The 14,900-nt window shown below is 46.1% G+C and overlaps 1 protein-coding gene across 1 annotated transcript; it reads right to left on the bottom strand.

The window, feature by feature from the left end:
* Positions 1-3,170: 3,170 nt before the first annotated feature.
* grin3a (glutamate receptor, ionotropic, N-methyl-D-aspartate 3A) lies at positions 3,171-14,358 on the bottom strand. The gene is made up of 9 exons (XM_028974815.1): positions 13,693-14,358; positions 9,516-10,117; positions 6,709-7,759; positions 6,449-6,594; positions 5,429-5,544; positions 5,185-5,336; positions 4,925-5,089; positions 4,702-4,769; positions 3,171-3,909 (listed from the first exon to the last, which is right to left on the bottom strand). The coding sequence occupies exons 1-9, from the start codon at positions 14,356-14,358 to the stop codon at positions 3,576-3,578; spliced, it is 3,300 nt and encodes a 1,099-aa protein (XP_028830648.1). The 3' UTR covers positions 3,171-3,575.
* Positions 14,359-14,900: the final 542 nt, after the last annotated feature.

Below are 14,900 nucleotides of genomic sequence, written 5' to 3' on the forward strand. Positions count from 1 at the left end.
TGTGCCTTTTTTTTGGACAGACATCAATATTTGGTACCATTCCACATGTTTTCTATTATGTCACAATGACCAAAAGAAAAATATGATTTGCACAATTATTATCAGAGGTTTTACAAGTAAAATGCATTATTTTCTGTTCTTGGGATTTGGGATCTGGTGCACTGGGATTTCCACGATTCTTAGTGTATTTAGTGAACCCACACAAACCGAGCGTCACTCCACTGCATTTTAATTTATTAGATAGATTTGTACACAAAAATGCAACTGTGCACCAAATGCAGCTAATGGGACATTTAGCAATGCAGCCACTACACATTCCCTAAATGTTAACATCATGCGATCTTGTGTGTGGGTTTTCAGTTCTATGTAGATGATCTGACATCACAATAAATTACACACATTTTGGGGGCTAAATATAAGTTTCAGATTATTCACGTGTGCATAGTGTGCATTATTTGCTCTTCAGGAAGCCCTTTTGCGCTAATGCTGGAAAGAATTTACATTAAAACCCTGCATTAATTTGAGTTCTGCATGCTTGCAGTGCTGATAAGAAAGCATTTTCTTATCAAATATTACAGACCTCGGGCAACTGGGTTTTGTGCCTAAAATTGCTTACATTTAAAATGATTTGGCCTTATTTAGTTAAGGGAGATACATGTTGTAAATGTATCAGAAAATCATGTTTCTTTACCATTTATATATTTTATTTGTGGCTCTGCAGTCAGCAACGTAGGTATAAGAAGGAAGTAATGAATATTAAATCCATTCATTTCCCTTTTGATGCTATCACACATTTTAGTGCATTGCTCCTTCTCCTGTATATAAATTGAATTCATTCACGACGTGCAGCTACAGGATTTATTTACATCTCGAACTCTGCTTGCAGTGCCAGCTTGATAGTTGCATGCAGAGGTTTGTTGCTACAAAAGAAAAACAGGCCATATCTGCTGTAGTCCATGTCCAATATGTGCGATGGTCAAACTTCAATTCCATTTCCTTTGAGGAGCAGATTACAGGAAGATTCCCAGGAAGGGAAAACTCATTTAAAGCAGTTTGTGACTGACTGACAGCTGTTGAACCATGAATACTTTCTTCACATTTTTGACATGGTGGTCCTTTTCCTCACTCAAATTTTCTGTAATCTTGCCATCGAGGTATAAAGCAGTGGTACTTGACCAGGACGGCTGTTTACTGAATTCAAATTTCCCCGCAATACCCTTCTTTTTTTTTACATACTTTACAGTAATCTACCAATCTACAGAAAATGGTTATGGAAATAAAGAAAACACATTGAATGAGAAGGTGTGAAGAAGTGAAGTGAAGAAACTAGAATATAAAACATGTTTTCAGTTATTTCACCTTTTTTTGTTAAGTACAGAACTCCACATGTGTTCATTCGTAGTTGTGATGCCTTCAGTGAGAATCTACCAACGTAAATGCTCACGGAAATAAAGACAACACATTGAATGTGAAGGTGTGTCCACACGTTAGGCCTGTACAGCACACACACACCTTTCTAATAATCTAATTAGAGAATTGCATAGTTCGTAGTTCAACTCTTTCCTGGTTAAGATAATGCATCCAACATGTGGGTGACCTCTTGGGCATGGGAAAATCCGATTGGGGCATGAGTGTGGCTGACTGATTGATGCTTGTTTAAGAGGTTGGTTCAGAAAACACTTGAGAGAGAGCACTCATTTACAAGCTTATTAATGCCACTGACAATAATTTCCCAAGGTGGCGGCTACTGTAAATGTGCCAGACTTTATTGGGAGAGCAGTCCACTGTTTACTGCTCTGTGCACCATAATGATCTTAGTGGCGGGGGTTTATTAAGTAAATTGGATTGGCCAAATATTGAAGGGTAATAAGTCAGACGTACTTAATCAAAGACGTAGTTAATCTAAGATGGGAACTGGTAAAAAGTAATGTATGTCGGCAAGAAATCAGTTGACCAGCTTTTCTCATGATGAGTCCACCCAACTTACAACGTACACTCATCCCCTTATTAGGCAAAGCTGCCCGTGAGCACAGATACCATAGCTACTCTAATTAAACACTGTCCATCAATTTCAGTCCAACACAGGACGTTCAGGATGAGGTCTGGGGCCAAAACCGTCTGACACAGCACAAACGAGCATCATATGCACTGAAGATGTTCTGAAAGCGTGCAGTTGTTCTACCTGCTTGGATTCCAGTTCTTCGGTGCTGGCCATCAGGTTCTCCAGTCTCTGTTACTCTAGTGGATAGATCGGACAGACACTGGCGTTTAGATGATTGTGGTGGAGACAATGGCTTGAGACCTGGTTCCAGAAGGCCTTATGATATGTTCATACTCATCAACCATGGAATGATGCTTTTGACCTGTGGATGGGGACATCACCTCATTTGAAGTGATCACTCACAATCTGCACATGTCTGTAAGGACACAAATGGCCCAAAAACCATGATCCTGAAGCTTCTGTACTTTCTTTTTAATGCAAGTGTTGTGTACAGTAACGGTCAAATGTCTTTGTCCAGTTCTAACATGGCACAAATAAAGGAAAATCCTTGAGCTTGTGTACCAGGTGTTATCCCTTGAGATTTCCCACACTGACACATACTTCTGCATTTGCCACGACAGATGCCAAAACCACCCCTACACCCAGAATGCATACTGTGATTTGGGCTCATGAAGAAGGTTAAAAGCCTCTGAGCATCCTGCCACATCCAGAGCGAGAGTGGAATTTGAGCATCGACTTCAGCCCCTGCAATTGACAGTGATACCGACGAATAATAATAATAGAAAAAAAAACCTTCAAAATCCATTTGTAGAGGGCCCTTTTCCTGCACTCAAGTGCCATGTTCCCCTTGGTTACAGATGTATAACCTAAAGCTCCATCGTTCCAGAGTGAAGGGTGTCGTGCCTGACAGTGCACATTCTGCACAGCACTGAATGGAGTTGCCCACAATCCAACCCAGTCAATGCGTAAAAGTGCTAGATCAGCCCTCTGAACCTCAACAATGATTTCATATGCAGTCCAGTAAAGAAACATACAACAAGTGCAAATTAGTGAGTGTAAGCTTATTTGATCTCTCATTCAAATGACAAAGATTTGTCTTTTATTTTCTTATGGCAGGACCCAAAACATTTTAAGGATAAAAGTCATCCCAGTAACAGCAATCATGCTTCTCTTTCTTCATACCACCCCACCCCCAAAATAAAACTGGCAGCACACTGAGTATCAATATGCAGACGGAGCCGCCATACATCACACATCGACACCGCAGTAAACGCTTGTCACTCAGGCACACAAAGTCTTTTCCCACTGCATGGTCCCACCCAGTCTCCAGCCATGGCCCCCACACCCCCCTCGTCTGCAGTAAACTGAACTTCATCTCACACAGCCAAGCGCTGGCCCCCTTCAACGCTTATACAGTCTCTTCTCTTCCCTGTGGCTCCACACGTCTCCGTAGGACTCAAGCTCTTATATGCGGAAATGCTTTGAGAAGATCCCGTCCCTCACAACTGAAATAATCCACCAGGAGACTGAAGCATTCCAGGGAATCCATCATTAGATCTGGTCTCTGAAGGCCCTACGACTGGCTGGACTGTGTTCTGGAGTGCTGGTGCTCCAGTTCCTTTTTCTTCTTCATTGCCAGCTGCAGCTGCTGCTTTATGATCTGAATCTGGGCCTCAAGGTCCGTCAGCTCCTGCACGATGGGGTTGCGGCTGAGGCCGAGCAGGTCTGTTTTACCATTAGACGTGGCCTGCAGGGGGAGTTGTCTTTTAACCTGGAGCGGTTGGGGGTCTTTGCACTGGCATTCCAGATCATTCTGCTGCAGCTGCTGCTGGCTCTCCTGATTGGATGGTTTCCGGCTGTTGCAGTTGTCTGTGTTCAGTGGAACCTGGTTGTTTCCAACATTGCAGCTTGACCAGAAGAGAAAATAAATCTGGGTTACTTCATCAGCTCATGTCTAGTCTCTATGGCGGATTCTGAGAGCACATTATGTTCATTATGAAGCAAGTGGTGTAAGAACCCACCTTTGCTCGCAACAGTCACTACTGTACTGTTTTGGCATAACAAAACATACATTAGCATAATTTCTAAAATTGTTGGATTATTCGTAGTTAGATGGTTCATATTGTTACAATGAAAACCATAATAATAATGTACCAAAAAAGCCTAACCAAATCAAAGGAGACTTTTTATGTGCATTTGTTTCTCTCTATGCTGGTTTAAATTGACTTGAATGTTGGGATGTATTTAATCCATTAAAAGGGTATGTTGATTCACGCATGTTGCACCGAGCTAAGAATAAGTGATTATTGATCATGGGTGTCATAGTAGGGGGACGAAGGGAAATGATTCCCCAGAGCCCAAGCGGGTAGGAGATCCTCCTGGCCTGAAGTAAAGCATGGGTCAAAAGAAACAGGGCCGAGAAAATCTGACCGATTATTCTTTCACAGACACTGCAAGGATGCTGCAGTATGTAAAGCATGGCTGAACTGCCAAAATTGTAATAACATTTTTCAAATCAAATTTACCAGCAAGAAAACTAACACAAGCAATACACATTACAGAAACAAATGGCCATTATGAGCACTATTTAACATCCTCCACATACCCAATTCACAAATTCCTTCACTCTACTATTGGACAGTCTCTTGGTATGCTGTTTCAGATCAATGTGGGATGGGGGGAGAAAAGAAAATCTGTACCTTTTCTCTGGCTTTGCAATGGTGGGCAATTTGTCTTCATTAAAGGAGTTAAGTGCTCGGTGAAGTCTCTGAAGGAAAGAACAATCATTCGAAGTGATATTAATGAAAACTGGGCTTTAATAATGTTAATGGTTGAGTCCTTTAGCTCAGCGATTCGTTAAACAGCATTACTGAGATGATGATACTGTGGATGATTGAAATTAAAAGCCATAAATCAACACACCTGACTAGTGTGAAGCCAGTACTTGAACTGTGGCTTTTTCTGGATTTTGGGAATCACCCAGCGGTGGACTATATGTTCGGCAATTGTGGTGAGAAGGGACAATGCCACTCCAATACACAGCATTACAAATAGCCCTGAGAAGTGTCGGATTCCCATCTGTAAAGTCTAGAACATTTGACAAAGAATGGGGAGAGTGTTTAAAGTTAATCAGAAGCGACATTTGATGCAAAGTTTTCATGTCAAATCTTAGCGTTAATTACCTCTGTGACGGCAAAGCTTCGTTTACCACAGGGCACCACTTTATACCACTTATCATGGAGCATGTCCATGAATCCATCCGACTTGTACTGACTGACCAGCTCTGAGATGTTGGATGTGAGGGGTGAGTTCTGCTTTAGGCCAATTCCGTAACCTGTGAGGAGTTACACCAACAGCCTAATAAGAACCTCCCTTACCCACTATATGATTTTTCATTAGCAAAGGTGTCATGTTATTCCACTGTACCTTCAATTGCAAATGGCTTCCCCACGGTGAGAGTCTTGCAGTCTGCATCAATTGATACTTCGTAATCCAGCAGGGCTTTGTCCATAATGAAGGCATCAAGTTTTTGAGGATCATCCCTGGAATGACAGCAGAACCTCTTGACTTTTCTGTTTCTGTACATCAGCTTGCGTTGAAACTAAAGGCCATGGGACTGATGCATTTTTCAGAAATCCATTGTCAATAAATATTACATTATTAGGTGTAAATAATGAGACAAACTAAAGTAAGAAAATCTGATTCAGGAAGCATCACATTAGGAGCCCTGAGATTTTGATTTCATATTTTCTCCTTAAGATCATTGAAAGCTATCATTCCAAAATTCATAAACTAGAAGTCTAATGAGATTAATATAAAAGTGTGCAGTACGTGTCTGTCCAGGTTCTATACTGACACATACAAGTACTGCCAAAACACTATGAAATCTATAACATGTTGAAATCCTTAAGATGATCGGTTGAAATAATAAACATTTGCTTGTACAACATTTGCTTTCTACAGAAAATGATAAAGTGACTTAAGAACAATCACTCCGCCCCACCCTCATAGCACAAGATACAGCAAACATTTCATCTGCTTGCTGAGTGCCTTCCAAAGAATTCCTGACAGACACCTTGCCAATATTTTGAGGGCAGCATCAAATTGGCAAAGATCAAAAGGGCACAATGCAGGTTCACAAAAGTGTCCTCACAAGCCAACACTAGAGACGTGGAAGATGTCTGCTGGCCTTAGATGCGTCGTACTTTTTTATTCTATATGTGGGGCTTTCGCTGCGAATTGGAATGGAGTGGGGATCGATGAAATGCCCTTCACTGACATATCACGGTATTATACTAAAACTCTCATTGGCCAGCATGGGCCTGATGATGCAATGTATTCGATATAGAGCGACCCAGGACCCACCACCCGGGACCTTTTGTTCAAGTGATTCAGTAAATCCTCCTTGCGCCCGTGGCCCTTTGACATATAATCATTATGACTCACTTAAGGTGGTCTATTCCATCCGGGGTGGTAGGGACATTATATCTTCTCATGTACTCGTGCATCTCTGGGAAGCTCTTTTTCACGTAGTCCTCCGCACTGCTCTCTCGAACTGTCCCGAACCGAAAACCCTGTGATGGATGATGGAGCTTGGAGAAATAATAGAAGCAATAAAAAAGTAGTGAGAACCTTGCATAAAGTGGTCCAGTGGTCCAGTTTTACATTTGAAGTGTTGGTTTTTATTCTGTCCTGGTGGGCCCTACCTTGGGATCATGAATCCCTGAGAGTTGCTCATACGTTTTTTCTCCGACCATGACCGCGGCGAGGTTGGCTGTGTATGTCGACAGGCAGAACAGACAGAATATAGCCCACAAGTTCATCAGGAACCGGCCTGTCCAGCACTTTGGTGGCTTTATTGCAGCTGTCCTGCCAAACAAGATGGCATAACAGACGTTGAGGGCTGAGGAGAAGGAAAACACCTTGTCCCTATTCCTGCCATTCGGGGTCATCCCAAACGGGCTCTTCCATTCGTAGAGGGTCAGGAAGACAGCGGTAACGTGCAAAGACACGAAGATGCCCAGCCACATGCTCCAGTGGAGGGGCCACATAAAGGCCCCGATGGGGGCCGCGGTGTCTCTAGTCCTGACAAGAATGCCCAGGCTGGTGGAGAAGAAGGGGCTGGTGAAGTCGATCACCTGGCTGCGAGCAGAGTTGATGCTAAAGGAGGTGACAGCCAGGTGGGCCGCCCCGCTCATTAGATCCCCCACTAAACCCGTCCAGCGGCCGTTCTTATAGGCTCCATACTTACCGTCCCCAACTATATAGAGGTCAAAGTCAAAGCCCATGTCCTCAGCTAGTTTCTCCAGAAGGTCGATGCAGTATCCATAGCAACACTTCTTGTACACCATTGGCACGGTGTCATTTGCCCCCTGGAGACCCTGAAACAGACTCTGCAGTAGAGACGTGTCATTGGTCAGGGGGTCCAGGCACAGCTGTCCTGCGGGACATTGGCCGTCCTCGTCCACCTCGCGTGTGAACACGAAGGGGTGCTCCACTAGTGTCACCACACGCAGGTGCAGCCGTGACGAGTGCCTCCAGTCGCCCCCTTGGTGGCCCTGTCTGCTACTGGACCAAACGCCGCTGTCCACCACCACCCTGCCCTGCTTCCAGCTGCCCAGCCGTGTCCACATGGGGTTCCCCATGGGGTCGTGCTGCAGGGTCCATATGAAATGGTGGCTCTCCGAGGTGACCACAGCTTCCTCCTGTGTATGGATGAAACCACTCAGGCCATCGAAGGAGGTGTTGGCTAAAAACCTAGAAGAGACATGGGGGGAATAAACCACGGTGAAGTGGCCAGCTCAGTTCCAAATCCACTTAGTAGCCACAAATAATTCCATATTTGTTAAAAAAGCCCCTGCCTCAGCATTGTGGGGTCATGTATCACCTGGTTTTCTTTACATTTAACTGTGTTTGAGATGGAGCTGCTGGTATCAGCCTGGGCGGCTAAAGGGAGAAAAAGACAGAGAAGCCCAGGGGTGGCTCGCTTGACAGCGTGCGGATGATGGGCTGTCAGCTTCGGGAAGGGTGGGGGGGCGGTGTCATGCACTGCAGCTCTTAATGTATCGCTTCCCTTCTGCCAGCCTTGCCAGCCAGTCCCTATGCTAATGGTTTCCTCCTTTCTGTGGGCCTTTTCCTCAAGGTAGTCTGAGATTTTACTTTTGACCTCTGTCATGGTGCCTCTCCTGTTGTCAAGCCGGAGATCTTGGGGGTCTGAAGCAATAGAGTGAAGTCAGCTGCATCCTGCCACTCATCGCTAGATTTTTGGAAGATGCGAGTTTAAAGGTAAATGCATAGTATTTCTTTTAATGTCAATCACATAGTCTTACGTTAAAACTATGTGCAAGAAGCTGTCAGAATCCGTCAGCTACTCGTTCTGTATCACTGTTCATTGCTTTTACTTCACTGACTCCACATTTGATTTGTAATTACTGGCTATTCAGATATTGTATTAAACTTTCTTCTTGAAATCATTTCCCCAGAAGTGAAGTGTATCGGGTAAATATCACATTAACACCATGCGGCATGAACAGAACATCTACATCAGGGTGGTAGTAGCCTAGTGGGTAACACACTCGCCTATGAACCAGAAGACCCAGGTTCAAACCCCACTTACTACCATCGTGTACCTGAGCAAGACACTCCAGGGGGGGGGAGTGTCCCTGTATCTACTGTTTGTAAGTCGCTCTGGATAAGGCTGCCTGATAAATGTAAATGTAAATGATCTGTTCATTCAGTAAAAAACACTTAGCATTGCCTTAATTGAATTTATGGCACAATAATTCAAATAAAGAGGGTGCAGAAGACAGGGATTCTCTGCATCTATTTTTAAGCAATACAAATATATTTGCTCGTTTAAATATTTCAGATCTGCACAACTGTTGCTGCTGGCTGAAAACAAGTGACAGCCGCTTCTTTAGACTGCAGTATAAAGACACTGTTAAAATGTGGGGTACTGGGCTTCCCTGCTGCCGCGTCCCTGTCATTCCACCACAGGCAGATGTACAGACTGCAGAAACGCTTTTCTCTGCTGCTGCAGTAAGGTTCCAGGCAGCAACAGTTGTAGCCTCGGGCCTCAGAGCGTGATAGAATTCTGTCCAGTGCTCACATCTCAAACATTTCTACCACTGATCGAGGTACAACTGAGAGGGGAGGTGACACGACTGTTAAACATTCCTAACGTCATTTGTGCATATTTATACATTCTAAACCATCTGTTGATGCTCCCTGGAGAAAGATTCCACTAGGCCAAGGTGCCACTGAGGTGCACCTTCCCCACACACTGCTCCCCGGGCGCTTGTCATGGTGCCCACTGCTCACCAAGGGTGATGGTTAAAAGCAGAGGACACATTTCGTTGTGTCACCGTGTGCTGTGCTGCAGTGACAATCACAATGACAATCGCTTCACTTTCACTTTCGTCTTCAAAAGAGTTACTGAATAGATGTGGGTAAGAAAAAAAGTTGAATTCTGTGCATTATTTAGTACAAAAGTAATGAAAAATGTGCTCCACACCTTGACAGAAAGATTCCTGAGGTCAGGTTTTGCTCCTCCATTGCCATGCAGTTGGTGACGCTCGGTATCAGCGCTGACTCGGGCGACGCGGTCGCGGCCACCCCCACCGCCCTGGCCACCAGCTGCAGCGCGTCCTGCACGTAGTGATCCAGCGAGGGGGACCTGGTCCGCCCGTGGGCTAGCAGACCCATCGGCAGCCCCTCTGTCCTCAGCTCCTCAACATTCAGCGCGTCCCCCAGTATCCAGTGGTAGGCGGGCAGCAGGAAGCCGAACTTCGACACGCTGGCAAAGATCCGCTTAATGTCCCTGATGTCGCAGCCAAACGTCACCACGGTGGAGGTGGACTCCTTGATGGACTCCAGGTGGGCTTGCAAGGAAGCCTGGAAGTCGCTCCTGTTGCTGCTGCTGGTGGAGATGTTGACAATCGGTCCCAGGTGGAATTTGGAGTTGTTCCGGAGGAGGAAGACAAAGTCTGAGATGTTCAGCTCCTGGCACAACAAGAGGCTGACGTCGTACCAGTTATTCAAGGACATGAGGGAATAGATGATATCAGTCTGTGGAGTTGGTGGGTTCCTCATGGCCATTTGGAAATGGAGAGAATTCTGTTGGGGAAAAATCTGGAATTGTATTATCCGGAATGAATTATTGACCATATATATACTTTTCTTTTCTGTTGTAATTTTCCGTTTCACTTTGAAAATTAGGTCATATTTGCCAGTGTGCAGAAGTTGTAATTTCTGGTTCTAATAAAGCTCTTCAAAGCTTCGTATATTGATAATGGCTCAGATACAGCTCTGAAAAAATGATTATTACTTTGTTAGACTTCTAATCATCATCCCCATTCACATGGAAATTATATAATTATGGTTTGGCTGCATGAATGAAATGTGGTAAGTAACATCCAGCGAGAGACACAAAGTGTAGACTATAGAAAGGACATTTCCAGCTAATTCAACTGTGTTATGCCAATACAGAAAGCCCAGCATTGTATGATGAGAACAAGGGTGTGGATGCATATTTTTTTTTATATTTCATGCATTAATTTACTTGACTGATATGAAGCTGTTTATAATTAAAAGTGAATCAAGCAGTTGAGCATTAATTGTTTAACTGGTAGAATCCTGGTTACAGGGTGTTTACTATACTGTCTGGTAATACATATTGAAAATACTAATATATAATTCACTAAGCAGGGAGGAAGATGATGTAAAGATCCTTTGCACAACATAGACTGGGATGGGGAATTGGGAATTCTCTGTGGGCATGAAGTGAACTGGCTTGTTTGACATTCAGCAAGGTCTGCCTTATGACCCCTAAACTGAAAGGGTAATATAGATCTGTCATATAATACCCATCAATTCCTTCCTGAGGAGAGAAAGTCCTTCACCGAGGCCACCAAATAGAATGCTTAGAGAAGCTTTTTAATTTCCCCTGGGGGGCTGCTTTTAAGTGACAGTAGAACACAGGCTGATTGTGACTGATCAGAGATTAGCAGATTTATTTAAGGCCAGAAAACAGAGTGGGCTTTATATTCATCTTAAGCGAGGCAGGAGGAAACCCAACTGGCTTAGACTGATGGAACACACTTCATCGGGCTGGATCAACCTTCCAGCAGGAATTGATCTGACCCCCTCACCCACCTAATAATCTTTGGGTTCGCTTGATGCATACTATTACAGCGGTTCCCCACAAAAAAAATCACAAAAGATCAGACATTATAAGAAACAGGCATTACAGACTGATCCTATAAAATAAAACATATCATGTTGTGAGCTGGTAGGCTAAGCTGCAAGGTTGGTGCTGCTGGGGACAGCTGGAGGTGGAGTGATGATGGGGCTGGACAGTGGTCATGATGTCAGTGATTAACACTGACATGTGATGGTTGTGTTGACTGGAGTGACAATGACAATGATGCCAATGCCAATAATGATAAAAGTATCTATAATAGAGATGAGAGTGCTGACTGTGAAAATGGTGATTCAACGTTAGAATGTTTGCATTAACTACGAAGAAGAGGAGGAGAAGGAGGATGACGATGAAGATGATGTTGACAATATGGTAAATAAACCTACAGTGGGTAACACCCTCGCCTAAGAAGACCCCAAAGTCACAGGTTCAATCCCCAATTACTAAAGAAAGTGAAAGTGAAGTGATTGTCACACAGTGAAATTTGTCCTCTGCATTTAACCCATCACCCTGAGTGAGCAGTGGGCAGCCATGACAGGCGCCCAGGGAGCAGTGTGTGGGGACGGTGCTTTGCTCAGTGGCACCTCAGTGGCACCTCGGCGGATCGGGATTCGAACCGGCAACCTTCTGATTACGGGGCCGCTTCCTTAACCGCTAGGCCACCACTGCCCCTTACTACCATCGTGTCCCTGAGAAAGATACTTAACCCTGAGTGTCCCCGGGGGGGGGACTGTCCCTGTAACTACTGGTTGTAAGTCGCTCTCGATAAGGGGCGTCTGGTAAATGCCGTAAATGTAAAAGTAAGACCTGCAGGTGCTTGATAGTGATGATTACAGTAACTGCTGAGATAATGCTGATGTTGACTAAGATGATGGCGATGATGCAGTCAGGATGGGGGTGACATATGACAGATGATGATCATGTTTATTATACCTACTGCTGAGATGGTGGATGTTGAAAATGATGGTGATGATCACAGTAATGATATATGGACCCAGATGTACTTGTTAATGATGACCATGTCATTGGTGACGAAACTTGATTGACAATGATGGTGATGGTAACATTGATCACTGGCATAATGAATGTGCTTGATGATGATGATGATGATGATGATGTAGTGACCTTGCTGTCCATCATAAGTAAGGACTGCTCATCAGTATGCAAAGCCAGAACTTCCACACGCAGGTGATGACTTGGCGTGAGAGGATGCTCGCGCAGTCAGAGCGATTTAAGAACCTCCTGCTTCTCATGGTGCTTGTACTGCAGACATCAGACATTAATCCACACGGGGGATTACAATGCAGCACGAAGGAATTCCGTTTGCACGAGCTATCCAGTAAGTGGGTATCACAAATGATCCGAAATATTTACGTCCTCGTTTTGGAAAAGTGACATTTTGTATGACAGGAAGATCAATATCCCGCAATGTCTCACTGGCAATACCGATCGCTTTATTTTTATTCACATCATCAGTTTTGATCTTGGCAATAATATTTTGCTGCCAGCTTTATGGTTTATAGTTTTTGCGAGTGCCCCCAAAACACACTAGATCAGCTGGGAGTGGAAACAGAGCTCCGACTGTCTTATTTAATTGAGTATTTACTTAAAGACGTCCTCTTTGTCCTCAGGTCGTCCACAAAGAGCGTTTAACAGAGACCTCAAAGTGGCAGTGATCCCAGAAGCCTTCAGCGTAACGAATTACGAGACTCGTATTTATCTGTCGACACCAGCTGCGGGTGAACAGCGTCGTAAACGCTGATTGTCTGTGACAGAAAGTGTCCACGGTGAGACGCGGGCAACGCCGGAGGACTCATGGCCACGGGATCCACTTAATTACTATTTAGCTTCGACAGGCCGCTCGAGCACTTGAGGGTGGTGGTGGTAGCCTAGCGGGTAGCACACTTGCCTGTGAAACCGAAGACCCAGGTTCAAACCCCACTTACTACCATCGTGTCCCTGCGCAAGACACTTAACCCTGAGTGTCTCAAGTGGGGGACTGTCCCCGTAACTACTGATTGTAAGTCGCTCTGGATAAGGACGTCTGGTAAATGCTGAAAATGTAAATGTAAATGCAATTAATTCTGATCACTGTTTAGCGTAGCTATGCAACCATCTGGTGACACATTTATGATGGATTTCAGCGTTTATTGCTGTTACTGTCCGTGGTGCTGATTAGATTCGTGACTCAGGGTAGCAGCAGATCCAGGTCACGTTTTCTCTCTAAAGCCCTTACACGCCACCCATGCCATCAGCAGATGGGGAGGCTTATTATGCTGCAGTTGGTCCTGATGTAGAGTCAGATGCCCTCACAGGACAGGTGTTCCACGCATTATCTGCATTAAAACACCGTTCAGAATTAAAGGAAAGGTCGCTACCGGTGACACCTGTTGCACGACAGCTACATGATCCTGTCACCCTCCCCCCATGACATTTCTTTCGGAATAAGAGATGGGCTTTTCATTGTAATTAAACGCGTAATAACGCTTACCGTGCTGCGTCGCCCGAACACGCTGCGCACCACGCTGACGACCGGCAGCCGCAGCGCGGACGAGATGAACTCCGACTTGATCAGCTCGTCCCGGTTCCGGGGGAAGGCGACCACCGCGGAGACCCCCTGCACCACGACGGTGTGGCACACGCTCCGCAGGAAGCAGACGGGGTCGCCGCACGGCGAGGAAGAGGACGACGAGGAGGAGGAGAAGGCGGGCAGCTCCCCGAGACCCGCGTCCACGGCCATCACCACCTCCAGGGTGAGGTTGAAAGGCAGCAGCCCGGCCACGCGGTTCAGGGTCTCCGCGGCGAGCAGCACCGAGTCCCGGGGCGCGAACGCGCTCCCGACATCCACTTGTTTGAGCGGATTTTTACTTTTCGCCCTTCGGTTGTGGCCGCCGCTCGGACCCCTCGCCTTCCACGGTCCGTGGAGACTCCTGGCGAACATCTCCAGGTCGAGCTCTTCCCGGTCGCCATCCCAGACCTCCGGGGAAGTGGCACCCTCGGCGGCGTCAGGGCGCACGACGCGGGGCTGGAGGTGCAGCGCCCCGACCCGGACAGTGTGGCCGATCCTCTTCAGGATCTGACACGGCTGCGGGTGCGACAGGGACGCCGGCACCACGGCGCCCAGCACGATGGAGAGCAGCACCAGACGACCCCTCATCCCTCCAGACGGCCCTCCGACGCGCACCGAAAAGCGGCAAAGTTGCGCGGAGGCGCCACCGCATGCGGCGCGCAGGCAGAACGCACCCCAAAAACCGACCTTTCCGGGTCAGGGAGGGCCAGTTCCAAGCGGACTTCACGCATCCCGCAAACCGAGGCGATTTAAAAAACGACTACTTATCTGCCGATTCTTTTCTTTTCTTCGTGTGCTTACTGTTCAAGCAGGTGCGTCCGGAGTGGATTACATATCCCCAAAATTCCCCACGGCGCGCGAGGGCAGCAGGGATCATCTTTCATGCATGAATATTAAAAACGACAACAACAACATTCCGATAAAACCGCCAATCTGCTCGTAGTCCGAGGCGCGTCCGCTTGGCGACTTTTTTCCTCCCCTCCCCTCCCCGCGCGAGGCGCTTCTATAGCGCGAAATAAAAAAAAAAAAACGCTCCGCCGGGGTGGCCGCGCCGTTAACCCCGTCATTTCCGCACCGACGGCTCGTCGCGGCGCCGTGTGACGCGCGGTCTGTCCCGCTGTCGCGTTTCC

This window comes from Denticeps clupeoides, chromosome 3 (genome assembly GCF_900700375.1).
Source record: "Denticeps clupeoides chromosome 3, fDenClu1.1, whole genome shotgun sequence".
Classification (NCBI taxonomy): Eukaryota; Metazoa; Chordata; class Actinopteri; order Clupeiformes; family Denticipitidae; genus Denticeps; species Denticeps clupeoides.

What these genes read in the sequence shown, in the direction of transcription:
- grin3a (XM_028974815.1), bottom strand. Translation starts at nt 14,358, where the DNA reads ATGAGGGGTCGTCTGGTGCTGCTCTCCATCGTGCTGGGCGCCGTGGTG. An exon ending in TCAGGAATCTTTCTGTCAAG is followed by an intron (nt 7,760 to 9,515) that starts GTGTGGAGCACA and finishes TGTCTCTTCTAG; the next exon opens with GTTTTTAGCCAACACCTCCT. An exon ending in ATTGCAAAGCCAGAGAAAAG is followed by an intron (nt 3,910 to 4,701) that starts GTACAGATTTTC and finishes CTTCTGGTCAAG; the next exon opens with CTGCAATGTTGGAAACAACC.